This window comes from Brienomyrus brachyistius, chromosome 1, assembly GCF_023856365.1.
Source record: "Brienomyrus brachyistius isolate T26 chromosome 1, BBRACH_0.4, whole genome shotgun sequence".
NCBI classification, from domain to species: domain Eukaryota; kingdom Metazoa; phylum Chordata; class Actinopteri; order Osteoglossiformes; family Mormyridae; genus Brienomyrus; species Brienomyrus brachyistius.
This window is the reverse complement of record NC_064533.1, coordinates 49,921,083-49,935,460: the sequence shown is the minus strand read 5'-3', so window position 1 is coordinate 49,935,460 and position 14,378 is coordinate 49,921,083. Positions and strand designations below refer to the sequence as shown.

General features: G+C 41.8%; 1 protein-coding gene across 3 annotated transcripts; it reads left to right on the top strand.

Annotated features, from left to right (window-relative positions):
* Positions 1-310: 310 nt before the first annotated feature.
* wnt10a (wingless-type MMTV integration site family, member 10a) lies at positions 311-13,856 on the top strand. 3 transcript variants are annotated; one of them, XM_049012750.1, is made up of 4 exons: positions 311-813; positions 1,765-2,061; positions 5,738-6,111; positions 11,497-13,856. In XM_049012750.1, the coding sequence occupies exons 2-4, from the start codon at positions 1,872-1,874 to the stop codon at positions 11,962-11,964; spliced, it is 1,032 nt and encodes a 343-aa protein (XP_048868707.1). In that variant the 5' UTR covers positions 311-813; positions 1,765-1,871; the 3' UTR covers positions 11,965-13,856. The 3 variants fall into 3 exon arrangements, with proteins under 3 accessions (XP_048868707.1, XP_048868705.1, XP_048868706.1); XM_049012748.1 differs by having other exon boundaries at positions 1,760-2,061; XM_049012749.1 differs by having other exon boundaries at positions 312-813; positions 1,760-2,022.
* Positions 13,857-14,378: the final 522 nt, after the last annotated feature.

The window sequence follows — 14,378 nt, the reverse complement described above, 5'->3', positions numbered from 1 at the left end:
ATATACGTATTTCACGAATCTCCCCCTGTGATAAGTAAAGTTAATTTAATCTAAACTTATTGTCCAATGACAAGATATATCATGCATGATTCATATTGACAAGCATAAACCTCATTTTAACGCAGCGTTTGTTTGGATGGTCAATATCTCACTTTGGGAAATAAAAAAAACTCACTTGAATCTATATATATCAGGTGAATTGGTTATGGAGAGCTGTCGATGTGTTATTTCAAGGAACGTGTTCCTCTATGTTTACTGTTGTGTGACGCATCAGTGGGCTGGCAGACTTCTCAGAGGTGTAGTTACAATGCCATCACCATCAGGACAGGCAAAACATCACAAGTCGGCTTGGCTGGAGATAGAGAGAGCGCTGTAGGTCTAAAACCAAAATCACTTCGGATAGGAGCCACACGTGTGAATATCTCAGGGCAGCCAGATTGCCGCTTTTCATTCATTCTGTTTCATTTCATAAGTCCACTGTACTACGCTGACTCATATCTGATAGAAACTTTTGCGGCGTATTCCTCTCAAAGTCAGTAGTCCTGCAGCTTCCTAGATTCAATGACACTTATGCGTAGTATTCTGTGAATTGAACTGGATCTCGCCTCTCGCTCTCTGTCACTGGGAACTTATTCTTTGGAGGGAAAGTTTTGCTGATTTTTTTTCCCCCTGTAAGAACTTGTCATCTTACCCAGAAGAGATTAGGACATCTCCTGCAAGACCCTTGGGGTGATATCCGAAACAGCGAATCATGGATTTCCCAATGCTCTATTTATTTGCTTCAGCACTGCTCGTAGGTTTCCTTTCACAGTGGTAAGTTCATGACTGAAATGGCTTTTATTTCCGCGCATTTACTTTTCATACACGATACGTGTACTAACAGGAAGTCTGCAACTGTACAAGCAGTCCAATGCTATGCGAGCTTTATTTTGAAACTGTCAAAGTTGCAGTCTACCTTTTTGCGCTAATTTCTCCCAGTCAATTGACGATTCAGTGTGTATTTGTAGCCTATTGGATGTTAACATATGATTGCTAGTGCGCATTTTCTAGTATTCTGTTTCTGTTCTGCAGTACTTGTGGAACTCTTTAAACTATTTAATAGGTTTGGCAGCATTAAAGGGTATTGAATACATAATAACATACTTGCCCGCGCTGGCTTAATTTTGGTTAATGTGCTCTTTTGATTTTAATTTTTACTCTGACTAATATTAATAGATTAATTGATTTTTTAATTAATATTTTAATGTATAATACATGCAATTAACACAGTTTTACCCGATTAAAAATCTTATTGAACGGATCCAAGATGTTTTAAAATGAGGAAATAGGATTCAACAAACGACTCAGCGGACATTGTTAATTGCAAATATAATATTGCTCTGAGTTCCAATTACTAAGCATTTCTCACGCTTGGAAAGGTAGACTTGTGCATATATTTACATATCAATCATTGATGATAAGGAGTATATAAATATTTCCACATGCTATAATGACGTTAGACCCAGTAACTAGCTAAAGACTTAATAATACTTTTATAAATTTGAATTCTTCAATGTTTCCGAAACATAAAATGTCATAATGTATTACAGCTATAACATGTAATAACACGTTATTACTTGTCACCAGTATATGATGTTTCACTTCACTTGTAATTATGTTCTCTCCAACTGCATCACATTTTGATCTTTCTGCTTGACTTTCTGTAGAGAACGCTGATGTCAACTCAAAGGGCATTAAGATACGTTCCTCTGTGTTGTAGGGTAGATTCCAATGAGATTCTGGGGCTGAAGATCCCGATAGATCCAATTCTGAATGCCAACACCGTGTGCCTGACCCTTTCGGGCTTGACCCGGCAACAACTGGACGTGTGCATGCGAAGTCCAGACGTCACAGCTTCGGCCATCCAGGGCATCCAGATCGCCATCCACGAGTGCCAGCACCAGTTCCATGGCCATCGCTGGAACTGCTCCAGCCTGGAAACCAGGAACAAGATCCCCTACGACAGCGTCATGTTCAGCCGAGGTGAGAAGCGAGGACGGAGCCCAGGAGGAACCTTCTCAGGTAGAAGGTTTATGTAGTAGTCAATGACTCTAAGCCCAGTGGTTGAAATCCAGTAGGAACTTTTCTGTTGTACCTTTGAGGAAAAGATGTGTTCCCTCTTTAAGTATGCACCTGTTGATCTAATTCATTATGGATAATATATTTGCTTAGCAGCTGTTATATTAGCATTTGTGCAATAGCAGTAATAATAATCATGCTTGTAGTGATTAAATATTACCATGTATCCAGTGGATCCTGTGTTTAACTGACACTCATATGTGCTGGAAGGATTTTGATTATAAACAAGGAGAACCTGTTGTCGCTGGTTTGCTTGTCTTAGTTGGTAGGAAACTGGTAAATATAAAAGATATTCCTGTGTGATTGTGAAGCAGGCGTGCAAATTGTGCTGGAATATTTTCGTTTTTTTGCGGGGATTAAGTGTCTGTATTCCGCGTGATGAAAGCTATACCCTCCCGTCCGATTACTATGGACTTTCCCTGAGCAGTGCGGTCAATAATTATGTCCAAAACCAGGCAGGTTTACTGGGCCACGTTCCTACAGCTGCAGGGGTCTTCAGATGCATCCTTGGAGCTCCTCTGCTCTCTGATATGCCTACTTTCTGCCAGCGTGACTGTTGTGAATTCGCTTTCAGCACTTTCCCAACTCTCAGAGGTGCAAAGCATAAAAAAACCAGTTTAGTTGGTTTCCGTAACCCAAAGTGACAGTTTTCTTCAATCTTTAATTCGTTTTCCCACTCCCTCGGCCATCAGCTCATCCGGGCGTGTCTCTCACTTTAAATTATTTGTTAGATTGATTTGTTCCAGGCTCCTCTCGTCTAAAACAGACTTTCCATGTCTATGTCTCTAGGCTGCTTTTAAGTGCCATCCACCCCCCATGGAACTAAAAGGGGATGGAATAAAACAGGATTGGTTTCCCAATGTATGTGTGAGTGTGTGTGTGTGTGTGTGTGTGTGTGTGTGTGTGTGTGTGTGTGTGTTTGCGTGTATAAAGCTCACCCTAGTCCAGAAACGAGTGCCATATTTTTGTGTATGTCTGGAAGTAAGCTTCTGTTAGAGAAGGCGAGCTGTGGGTTGTGAGCATTTCAGTTCCGTATACATTAACTGTTTTTGATCCCAGTTAAATCCAAAAGTTATTCTGTCCTCATGACTGGTTCACCAAATCATTTTTAGTCAGTTCCAGCTCAGATTTAATCACATAATTTCATTTTTAATTTAAACAGCTTAAGGATTGGTCATCTGCGCTTTTCTCCATGGCAGGCAAAAGGGAAATCAGACGTTAGGTGAAGCTGCATTCAGAGGTCAAACAGGAAGTCTCCCAATTGGCTAGTTAGTATTTATTGTCCGGGTCATTTCCCAACAATGTGTGGCCATGGATGATTTATGACTGCCTATAACAGCCAGACTATAAAATTCCTGTCAGTCTTGATACATGAAAAAAAAAATTCAACAGGACTCATCTTAAAACCAAAGTAGATTGTGTTTCAAAACTGCCATGCCAAACTAAATCCAAAAGCACACCAAATGGAAAATATATCAAGTAGTAAATTGTTTGTTTATTTCTTTAGCTATTAGCTAGCAGGCTTACAGTGTACTTTGCTTGTTAGTTCTGCATGTAGAGATACAACAGCAGGAAATAAGTTATAAGACATCATGCATGCATCTGATCTCTATACTCCCAAGAAATATATAAAAAATAAATAAATGTTAATTCTTTACAGTAAAGTGACAGTCTCTAAATTTAATGTTGGAACATATGTGCATGAATATTTAAAATATCATAAATCTTGAAAATGATTTAGGGATATTAGAATTAGTTACAATCAACGTGATTCTTTTCTACATCTAGTTTTACCTGATGTTTAATCCATCTTCATTCCAGGTGAAATTAATGTTAAATGCCGTGATAATTGCACTTATATATTCTGTGCAGTCAGTGAAAGATGCAAAATTAAATAATGCAACTCTCCTTTACCGTGCTATTAACTCATTCTGTTCTGAAGTAAGCTTTCTCATGTGATTTAGGCGCGATGTAAATTTCACATATACCGAGGGGCCATTTTATTAGGTACCACTATGTAGTGCCACTTCAAGGGTTGATGAGTTTCATATTTCGAGATGCCTTCCTGCACACCAGTGCTGTTTTCCACATCCTGTTAGCTTTATGAGTCTGGTCTCCTCTAACCTCTCTCATTAACACTGTGCTTTGGCAATAGAACTGTCACTGACTGCATTATTTTTGTTTATCATGCCATTCTCTGTAAACTTTCAACACTTTAGTACATAAGAAATCTAGGAAAATCCCCCGTTTCGGAGATGCTAGAATCACCATGTCCAGCATCAACAATCACACCAGATTTGAAATCGCCCAGATCACATGTCTGAGCCTTTGCTAAGTTTAGCCGCACAGTAACTGAACCTCTTAACCCTTTTCCTTTGTGATGTATATTCAGATCTTGCAAAATCATTCACTGTTTAAAGGAAAAGGCAGCTTGCATTAGCGAGCAGGTGTACCCATTAAACTGGCCAATGGGTGTATGTCCTACATAAAGCTATGGAGTTTAGATCAAGCTCCTTTTCCTCCCTAATTGCATAAACATTACCAACTGCAAACACTTATTCTGTGTGAGGGCTTTTTCAAATTAACTGAGCACAGCTCTTTAACACTTCATCATTCCTTGGATGTGGTTAGGGAGCACTCTGAGGAGACCTGCTTTTATAGGACCTGAGTTTATTATTTTCTGAGGCTATTACTTTTATTATTGTTTGAGGCTATCACATCTGATTAAGATGTTGCAGAACACAGCCACCTTTAACTGTTTTTGACTTCTGAAATAGCGGAAGTAAAATTCAATTAGGGCAAAATGTTTCGGCTGTTTTATAGGTCGATATTAATCATTATCCAATAAATCGTGCGCACATTTTTTTAGATTTTGTCAAGGGTAAACAGAAATGGCTGGGATCTTTCTGGATGCTTCCGAAACCTGGTTCTGGTTTTATCAGAGTGGCAAAACAAACTTTTTTTACTGGGCAAAACAGGCCCAGATGATTAGATGTGAGATAGCCTAGTTGATGGAGAGAATGTTCCGCCGTACATACAGTAACACCTATCAGCAGCAGGAAAGCAAACTGAGAGGACAATGATAATCCTCTTGGCTTTTGTGTGCGCTACAGTCCAATTTAACTCACCGATTGATGTGTGAAAGGATGGCGAGCAGAAGGCTGGAGTTGGAATACAAGTCAAGTGATTTCCATGGCTTCCTCAGTCACCATGCCTAAACATCCTTGAACCTTTATGGGATGTCATGGAGCAGAGAGTGCATGGTACATTCCCGCGCCCATCATCCCTCAAACGGCTGCAGGCTTCTCTTCTAATGGCCCAATAATCCCACTACACAAGGAAAGACTCAGGAATTCTGGAAAACAAGCCAAGAAGGACTGATTCTTTCCTTGATATCAGCATATTATTCAGCGTTTTCTTTATTATGTCCACATTCTCAAGGTCCGCCTTTGATAAGAGCATTTGACAATCAATGAGACATGTGACACCCACTTTCTTTTGGTGCCAGCTAATAGTGTGTTTGGTTTCCAGGGTAGTGAGAGAATATGAAAATGGAGAGGAGCTTTGCTAATGTATCTGAAACACCTCACTGATCCACTCCCTCCCTCCCCTGGCCTAGGATTCAGAGAGAGCGCCTTTGCATACGCCATCGCGGCGGCTGGCGTGGTCCACGCCGTCTCCAACGCTTGTGCCATGGGCAAGCTGAAGGCATGCAGCTGTGATGAGAAACGGCGGGGAGATGAGGAGGCATTTCGGATCAAGCTGAACCGCCTGCAGCTGGAGGCCGTCCACCGAGGGAAAGGCATGGTGCACGGGGTGATGGAGCACTTCCCCAATGACGCCCCAGGGCCCCAGGAATCCTGGGAGTGGGGAGGCTGCAGCCCCAATGTGGAGTTTGGTGAAAAGTTCTCTCGGGACTTCTTGGACTCCCGTGAGAGACACAAGGACATCCACGCCAAGATGCGGCTGCACAACAACAGAGTCGGAAGGCAGGTGAGATGATGCTTTGAGCCACTGGGATTTAGGTAAAGCCCGAGTCCGAGCGTGAGCAGGAGGAATCCCGGAAACGTCTGCCCCTAAGACTCATAAAACCATGACTGATTGTGACAGGCCTAAAATAGATTGTATGCAAACCCAAAACCCAGCTACTTCACCTTTTGCAGTGTAGTTTCAAAGTCATTGAAGTTTCGATCAGATAGCTACATGATATGCTTGTGGAAGTCAAGGCTTTGTGTGCTTGAGTGGCTATGCGCTCACAGTTTAGACCTGCTCAATTTAGCTCATTTATGAGCCGCAAGGGCTTGCCTCATTTTCTGTCTCACGGAGGCCATTGTGCCGAAACACTTGCACGTAAACACGCTTCTTTGACGTGCGGATCTTTGTTCCGTATCTCTTTCACCTCCGAGATATGGCTCGTTCAAAGAGTTCATGCCGCTGAATTGAGGACACAAGCATTCCTTTCAGAGGTACTTTCAAGGTCCCTCCCAGCCCACAGCGTACATAACCAGCATGCTGCTTGAAGCATTTTTTTTGTCGTTCCTTCAACCACTTCATTGGAAAAAAGAACGAACTATGAGAATTAACATACTTTTGAGCTGTGAGTAGGACCCAAGCGCAGTAGCACAGCGCTAGTTTGCCAAACGTGTCCAGTGTCCAACCATGTTTAATCCAGGCATATCAGAAAATATTTATTATTCTTTTGACAATCATAACACTTGATATGAAACTACTGGAACTTGTATTATCCGATCTCCATAAGGCTGTAGCCCTAATGATAGCAATTAGCACTTGATTGCACAAGACATAATACCCCAACAACGGTTCTCTTCAGCCATGCCGAGTTCTTTAAAGTGAATTAATGGGCCATGAAGTTTGATGCATGCATCAGGCAGGTCTCAATACCCATGATGGGAATACCCACGTTCAATGATCCTCTTTTTACTAGTTAGCATGACTTGACTCAAGACACACCATGCAATTAATATTTAATGTCCTGTGCTTTTTCTGTTCCTTCATAAACCACCACATGCTTTTCTGCAAGGAATTAAGATTTTCAATAGTTGATATGGGTTTCATTTTAACTAATGAGTTGCAAAACCATCCATAAAACCTCATATGCATAATAAATGGTCTTTTCAAACTAATAATGAAGTTAACTCATCGGTTTGTCAGGCTGCGTGGGTGGACAGGAACACTATCGTTGCTCGGCAATTGTAAGAACATTATTAGTATTCATTTTTCTTTCTGTCGCCATCCACATTGACTTACAGATGTTCTGACACTATGACAGTTCACCCCTGCAGCCAGTGTTCCTCAAATCTCTGCAGGATTTGCATATTTAGTGGCTCTGTACAGTATCAGGTTCCTCATCATCTTGAACTGTTGCTACTTAGATCATATCAGACCATATGAGACCATATAAGACTGGTTGCTACGTGGATTGTATGAGTGTGAAATGACTCCCACAATGCCAAAAAGGGATTAAAGTTTCTGCGGGGAGGGGGTGGGGAGTGTGAAGAGAACATTAAAATGATCAACATGCAGCGCTGTAGCTTTAGAGACAGTATACAAACCTCACCCCCCCCCCCCCCCCCAACAAAAAGGTGAGGTCGGAAAGAGCACATGGCCACCGAAAAAGTCCCCTTTTATAGGGGAATGCGAAGGTTTTTAATGCCGAATACATGTCATGTCATGCCCACCTTCTGTTTCTGACGGTGTTCAGTCTTGTTAAAAGCTCTAATTAGTAGCTCCTGGCTGTATGGAAACAGATGTTTTTAAAGCCAGCAGAAGATTTGGGACATCAAACACGGCGGAAAGTAGAAAGAGAGTCTCCCCTCCTTTCTCAAAAGGTTACGATGGAGGAGAAGAAGCAACGAATAAGTCAGATGGGTCCGTAGAACTTAGGCAAGGAGCGTAAGTTATCACTTACTGTACTGAATGTGTTTGCATGTGTCTGTTTGCGTTTATATGTAGAACAACAACTGACATGTTAGCGTTCCCCGGCCTACCTCATGCTGCAAAATAGTGTAACAGTAATTTATGCTGGATAGATAAATCGAAAGTAAACAAGCAATGGTTATCCTTCACGCTGTACACTTGCTTGTAAGAGACATTAGCTTTAATGAAATAAACTGAATAATGAAATAATGAGGGGCGGCATGGTGGTGCAGTGGTTAGCACTGTCGCCTCACACCTCTGGGACCCGGGTTCGAGTCTCCGCCTGGGTCACATGTGTGCGGAGTTTGCATGTTCTCCCCGTGTCGTCGTGGGGTTTCCTCCGGGTACTCCGGTTTCCCCCCACAGTCCAAAAACATGCTGAGGCTAATTGGAGTTGCTGAATTGCCCGTAGGTGTGCATGTGTGAGTGAATGGTGTGTGAGTGTGCCCTGCGATGGGCTGGCCCCCCATCCTGGGTTGTTCCCTGCCTCGTGCCCATTGATTCCGGGATAGGCTCCGGACCCCCCGCGACCCAATAGGATAAGCGGTTTGGAAAATGGATGGATGGATGGATGAAATAATGAAGTAAATTCTCCGAGCTCGGTCATCACTGAGTAGCTAAAGCATTTGCAGGCCATGCTAGCTTGTCTGTGCTCCGAAATTGCCATCTGTCACTTTGCGTTAGGCACATTTCAGGATTTGACCAGCAATAGGCCAAAAATAGTTTGCAAGAATGACTCAAGAACTGCAATTTCCTAAAGTTAGAGGTGAATGTGAACTTTTGGAAGTTGTTTTTTTTTAATTACAAACGTGGTTTGCTACAGTAGCTTTGACTGTGGTATAACCAAGCAGGTAACTTGAACGTGATACGATTTTGGACTGTAGTGTTTGACGCAACAAAATCTGTGTCGCAATAGATGTTAACGGATGGCAGTGCTGGGAGCTACAGAGTTTATCGCATGTCATCAGTCAGCGTCCATATCAAGCCTCAACTTAGTGGCTGCTCTGGTGGTTTCCATTAGCTTAAACCAAGCAGTGATTGATGATAATCCCAGCCACCGTGCCTTTTATCTTCATCTCTACTGAGATGTCACCAGAATTGGACAGTTTTGATGGTTATTTGTGAGTGATACTTTTAGTGGAATTTACAGTGCTGTTGCATTCAGGATACATTGTGAATGTTATTGAAATGGGATTCCAGGAACGCTTTAAAGGACCTCTGTGACAAGCTCTTACACAGAATATTACTGTATGTGCCCTCTGACCCGGAAGCAGAATCTGAGCATGCAGTGTCCATTTCCTGTCCAGAGGTAGAGTTTTTTAATGGCTTTTGAGCAAGTATGCAGTCTAAGTCTAGCACATTGAGAGTAACTGCACAAAAAAGAAATGAAGTCTATGAGCTAGGTTTAATTGAGCTTTAATTCCTTGGTGAGTGGGTTTTCAGTGTGCAACGTGCTACGGCTTCTGTAATTGCATGCTCCCAGTTAACCGCATGCTCTCGTGTGCTGCATGCTTTGCTGGAGCGATGCAGAGACTTAAATGCTGCTTATAATGCTGAAGCCGGCCTGTTTATTTGCTTTGAAACTGGGTCTTTTGAAGACTTTTAACTGTTTTTGCATTAAAATAGGCCTTTGAAGTTTAAGAATTAAAAAAAAAAAACGTGCTGGACAAACCAGCAAAATGCTTATTTATAAAGACGGGTTGAGTGAGATTCTGTTACACACATATTGCAACTATTAGGAGATATTTTATAATGTCCTGTGGCAGGAATGTCACAGTGTCCTAAAACGTAAAGTTTTAAAGACTTTGAAATATTGTAATTGCGTTGATGAATGCAAACAAATGACTCAAGCAACTCTGTAGTCTGAGATTAAACAAATGTCAATTTTGGCTTCAGTTACTATTGCAAGTGATGAATGATTTTTTATTTTTATTTTGAAGTTTGTAGCATAGTACAGGTCATAGAGCAGGAGAGGTAACGCTAAAACTCATTATGAAATGTAGTCTTGAGTTTCCCGTCGTCTAAATGTGTCATGAGTACATTGTATTTGATCTCAGTCTGGTGTCGTTTTACAGACGAGACCGTTCCACTGTTTTCCAATTACAACCTGCCAGATGTGAACCCGGGAAAGCTCTGACACCAAGAGATTTACTGTAATTACTTCAGAACATGCCTGCCTTTTTTCCACCAAATTAATGGCCCCGTGGTTAGAAATATCAAAAAGCAGTTTTATCTGATATTGGTCTGCATCACGTTTGTATCACTGACGCTGCTGCATACTTTCATAAACTGCAGACAGCAAGTGAAGGCGTAGACCTACATGAAATTGGTGCAAATGCTGAAATGTTTTATGAAATGGCTTTATAATGGTTTTCACGAAATGCATTTCTCAATGTTGCAAAGAAGTGGTTGGGTTTCCGGAGTGCTAGTCACTACTTGGAAAGAAAATTATCATGAAATATTTGGTTTATACCCCAGAATATTCAGCTTCATGCATGTTTGGCACATTCTATACTCATATTACCTTGGCGTCTGTCCTGCATTCACGCCAAGGCAGAAGGAACATGTGAGTCTATGAGATCTGACCTCTGGTTGCTTCAGTGGTAACACACAAGTTCTCAACCTGTTGCTTTGTCAGACAGATGTATTTTCCAGGGCCTGTTCTCATATAAGGCATGTCATCAAAGGTTCTGTGCAGACAGGTTTCCTGCAAGAACTCCAGTGTCCAACCATGTTTAAAAGCCGTTTTGGTGGATTAGTGTTTTTAAAATAAGTCATTGAAATTAAGTGGAATCTCTTATAATAAATGCTCTAGATTTGTCTGGTTGTGTAGGGATGATGCAAAGTAAGAAGGGAAATCTCTCCTCCACGGAGGCCTACCGTGTCTACATTATTTTAGGTTACATTTCCATTAGTAATTGAAATATCTCATAAAAATATTTCACTAAAGTGATTAAAGGCTGTGGGAGAGTGCAAAGCAGTATATCTGGTAGCCCTCGATACCAGATACCAGAACTTCATCGCACTGTAACTGTTGGCCATGACTTCAGTTTGACTTGGTTTAGAGGGGACTTACCTCTAAGATTAGCTGTATTGAAGGGGAATGTTTGGACCTCTGGTGCTGATTGGAATCGGTGTGTAAATATCCGTCATTCTGTAACTGGATCTAAGACAGGCTGCAGGCTGGTAGACACAATCCATTGCAGTGACTATGGCATGCCTCTTTAGTGCAGCAAGATGGAGCTCTGCTTTTTGGATGGAATTTTGAGGGTTTAAGAGAGTTTTAGCTGCAGATTTCACACCTGATTGCTTTTTTTTTTTGAGAATGCCAACTGAGCAAAGCCGGCTGGTACCTGTGAGTACAATGGAGGTTTCACATTGAGTAGAGTGTCTGACTGTCCTCTGTCCATCTCTCTTCTCCCACTTTGTCCCTCCGCACAGGTTGTGATGGACCATATGAAGCGTAAGTGTAAATGCCACGGTATGTCAGGCAGCTGCCAGTTGAAGACGTGCTGGCAGGTGACGCCCGAGTTCCGCACGGTGGGCACCATCCTGAAGGAGCGTTTCCAGGTGGCCTCCCTCATCAAGGCACACAACCGTAACACGGGCCAAGTGGAGCACGCCCAGCCACCTTACCGCCGGCGGCCCGGGCCCAACGAGCTGGTCTACTTCGAGAAGTCACCCGACTTCTGCGAGAGGGAGCCGGGCGCCGACTCGGCAGGCACTCACGGGCGCATCTGCAACAAGACCAGCCTGGGGATGGACAACTGTGAGAGCCTGTGCTGCGGCCGGGGACACAACATCCTGCAGCAGACACGCAGTGAGCGATGCAACTGCAGGTTTCACTGGTGCTGCTACGTAGTGTGCGAGGAGTGCAGGATAACCGAGTGGGTTAGCGTCTGCAAATGAGCCACAGTGAAAAACAAAACTCACAGACAGACAAGGACTGCTGGATGCCTCTTCCCCTCACTACAGACAGAAGCGGGAAGACGACGGGAATCATGAGGAGTGTGGGGCGTGGCGTCCATGCCATCCACCTGATTCCTGTAGCTTCTGATTGATTGTTTTCAACCTGCACTGCATTTTGTTTCCTGGAAGTATTTTAAATTAATTTAATTAAAATGGTCACATTATAAGTGAGCACTCATTAGTATTTAAATATGACTTGATTTTTTTTTCTGTGTGTTGCATCAATTTGAGTGTAGACGGTCTTTACGAAGCGACTCTACGGTCTGGTACATGAAGAGGACGCCAAATCGAAGAAAAGGCATGACTGTCATACGATGCTTTTCCAATTCCCCCATCTTTTGTGCGTCTCGCCACTTTCGCTTCTCGATGTACTCAACTTTCATCTTCAGATACTCTTGACAGTTATCAATGCACTGCCAGTCCGCCTCAGTAAACGCCAACATCGCTAGTTTACGGTATATATCTTTGGACGTATTTACAGTCATACGCCAATGCTGAAAAGGAATACACAAAAAAAAATAATAATAATCACCGTACTGTAAATGCGCCGTGAAGAAATTCACAGTCCTGTACGACCCCATCAAGGGATAAACAAGCATGATATCAGAGGCTGGGAACTGCAACCTATTGCATGAAGTAAACATACATTTATTTTGGCCCAGATGAGGGAGCATCGGTGTCTGATCTACACATTTTCATTGGGCTGCAGCTGAATAGTTTGCACAGGTATTACTGTATACTGGACTGAAGCGTAGGAGATTTGACGCTGCAAAATGCAATTTATTAATGTATAAATGTAATGTTAAGTTTAATAAGTTATTTTATTTTTGTGAGTCACTTAATATTTGTAAAACGATATTAAATGTTAAATATAAATGGGATTTTAAAATGGTCATAATAATAAAACAAATGTCTTAATAAAGACTGCAAATGAAGAATATTGCTTTTCCTACAAAGTTTGCTGTCATCAGGTTGGTTGCTGATGAATCTGGCTAGGTGAATGACATTTTCAGACCCGTATTGTAGATAACATTGTACATGTAATGTTAATTTTAATTGCCACATGTGGAATAATGGTTTTGATTGATTGCAACCTTCGACATGAAAGTAGCTTAAACTGGGACAGTGTAAACTGGGACAGTGTACCTCGTTAAATTCTGGTTTCCAGTAGTTAAAGGGCTGACAGCTAATACATGCTTACTGTCATGAGTCAGCAAACTGCTCCCTCTGTAGAACATGCCTTTGTTGTTTTAGTGCCACGTTCAGCAGAATAGTGTCAATATCTGTAATAACTGGAGCCAGCTGTTGTACTTGGAGGTACATTAGCAATTGAAGAGCTCATTTCTGAAACTCAGTCAACAGGATATGTAGCGGGGATACGTTTGTAAGTAAGCACTCTTTAGGTCTGGTGAGTTTTGGAAATTTAACAAAAGTTCTTTTGATTACATGAGCACAGAGTGAGTTTTGGTTCCCAATAATGTAATATATTATGAGTAAATTTGACATTGGCGCCCTCATCGCTGTAGATAATAAAAAGATTGAGTGTGTTTTTGGAAATTTGCTCTTCAGTTCATATGTACAACTGTCTGACTGGACTATTAGAGATGCCACATGCATGTAATCACTGCGCCATTAAGATGCGCCAATCCAGATACGCTCTGAGAATGAAATGAAAGAGAGACTTCTGAAAGTTTCCAGTGCACTTCAACGGTAGCAGGAATTACAGTGAGTTCTAGCCAGAAGTTGATGTGTGTGCGTTCCTTTGTTTTTCATTTTTTCTTCACTGCCTGAATTGTGAGAACTTGCCTCTGCTTCAGAAGCCAGGCTTCACGTTTGACATCTGCCCTTGGCACATCCTCGCGGCAGATTCATCTGTCAGCGACGGGTCTGGATACAAAAAAACCAGTCATTGCTGTCCTGGTGGTGCACGTTCACGCAGCGTTTGTACACAAATGCCGCACAATGCAAGCTCGCGGAAACCTTCTGTACAAGAGGCTTCAACTGCTCCTAATACATTACATCACTATCTGGATTATGAAGAGACAGACATACAATTAGTACAAATCCTACATGAATTTGTGCAAGTACTCAAAACAAATAGGATTTATTTATGATTAGTGTAGTCTGATAAACCTTCCTGCAAGTAGTATTGTAGAATTATAAATTTGGGGTTGTTAAAACCCAAATTAAAATTCAAATTATGTTATCAAGATCCAAATATTCATGATTCGCATCATACAGATAGGTCGATTGAGAAAGACACAATCTTTCAAGGATTTCTTGTAACTAAAAACTGACCAATACAGAATTAAGAGAGAAACCTGCAAAATGTCTTGCTCCTGTAAAACATGCAA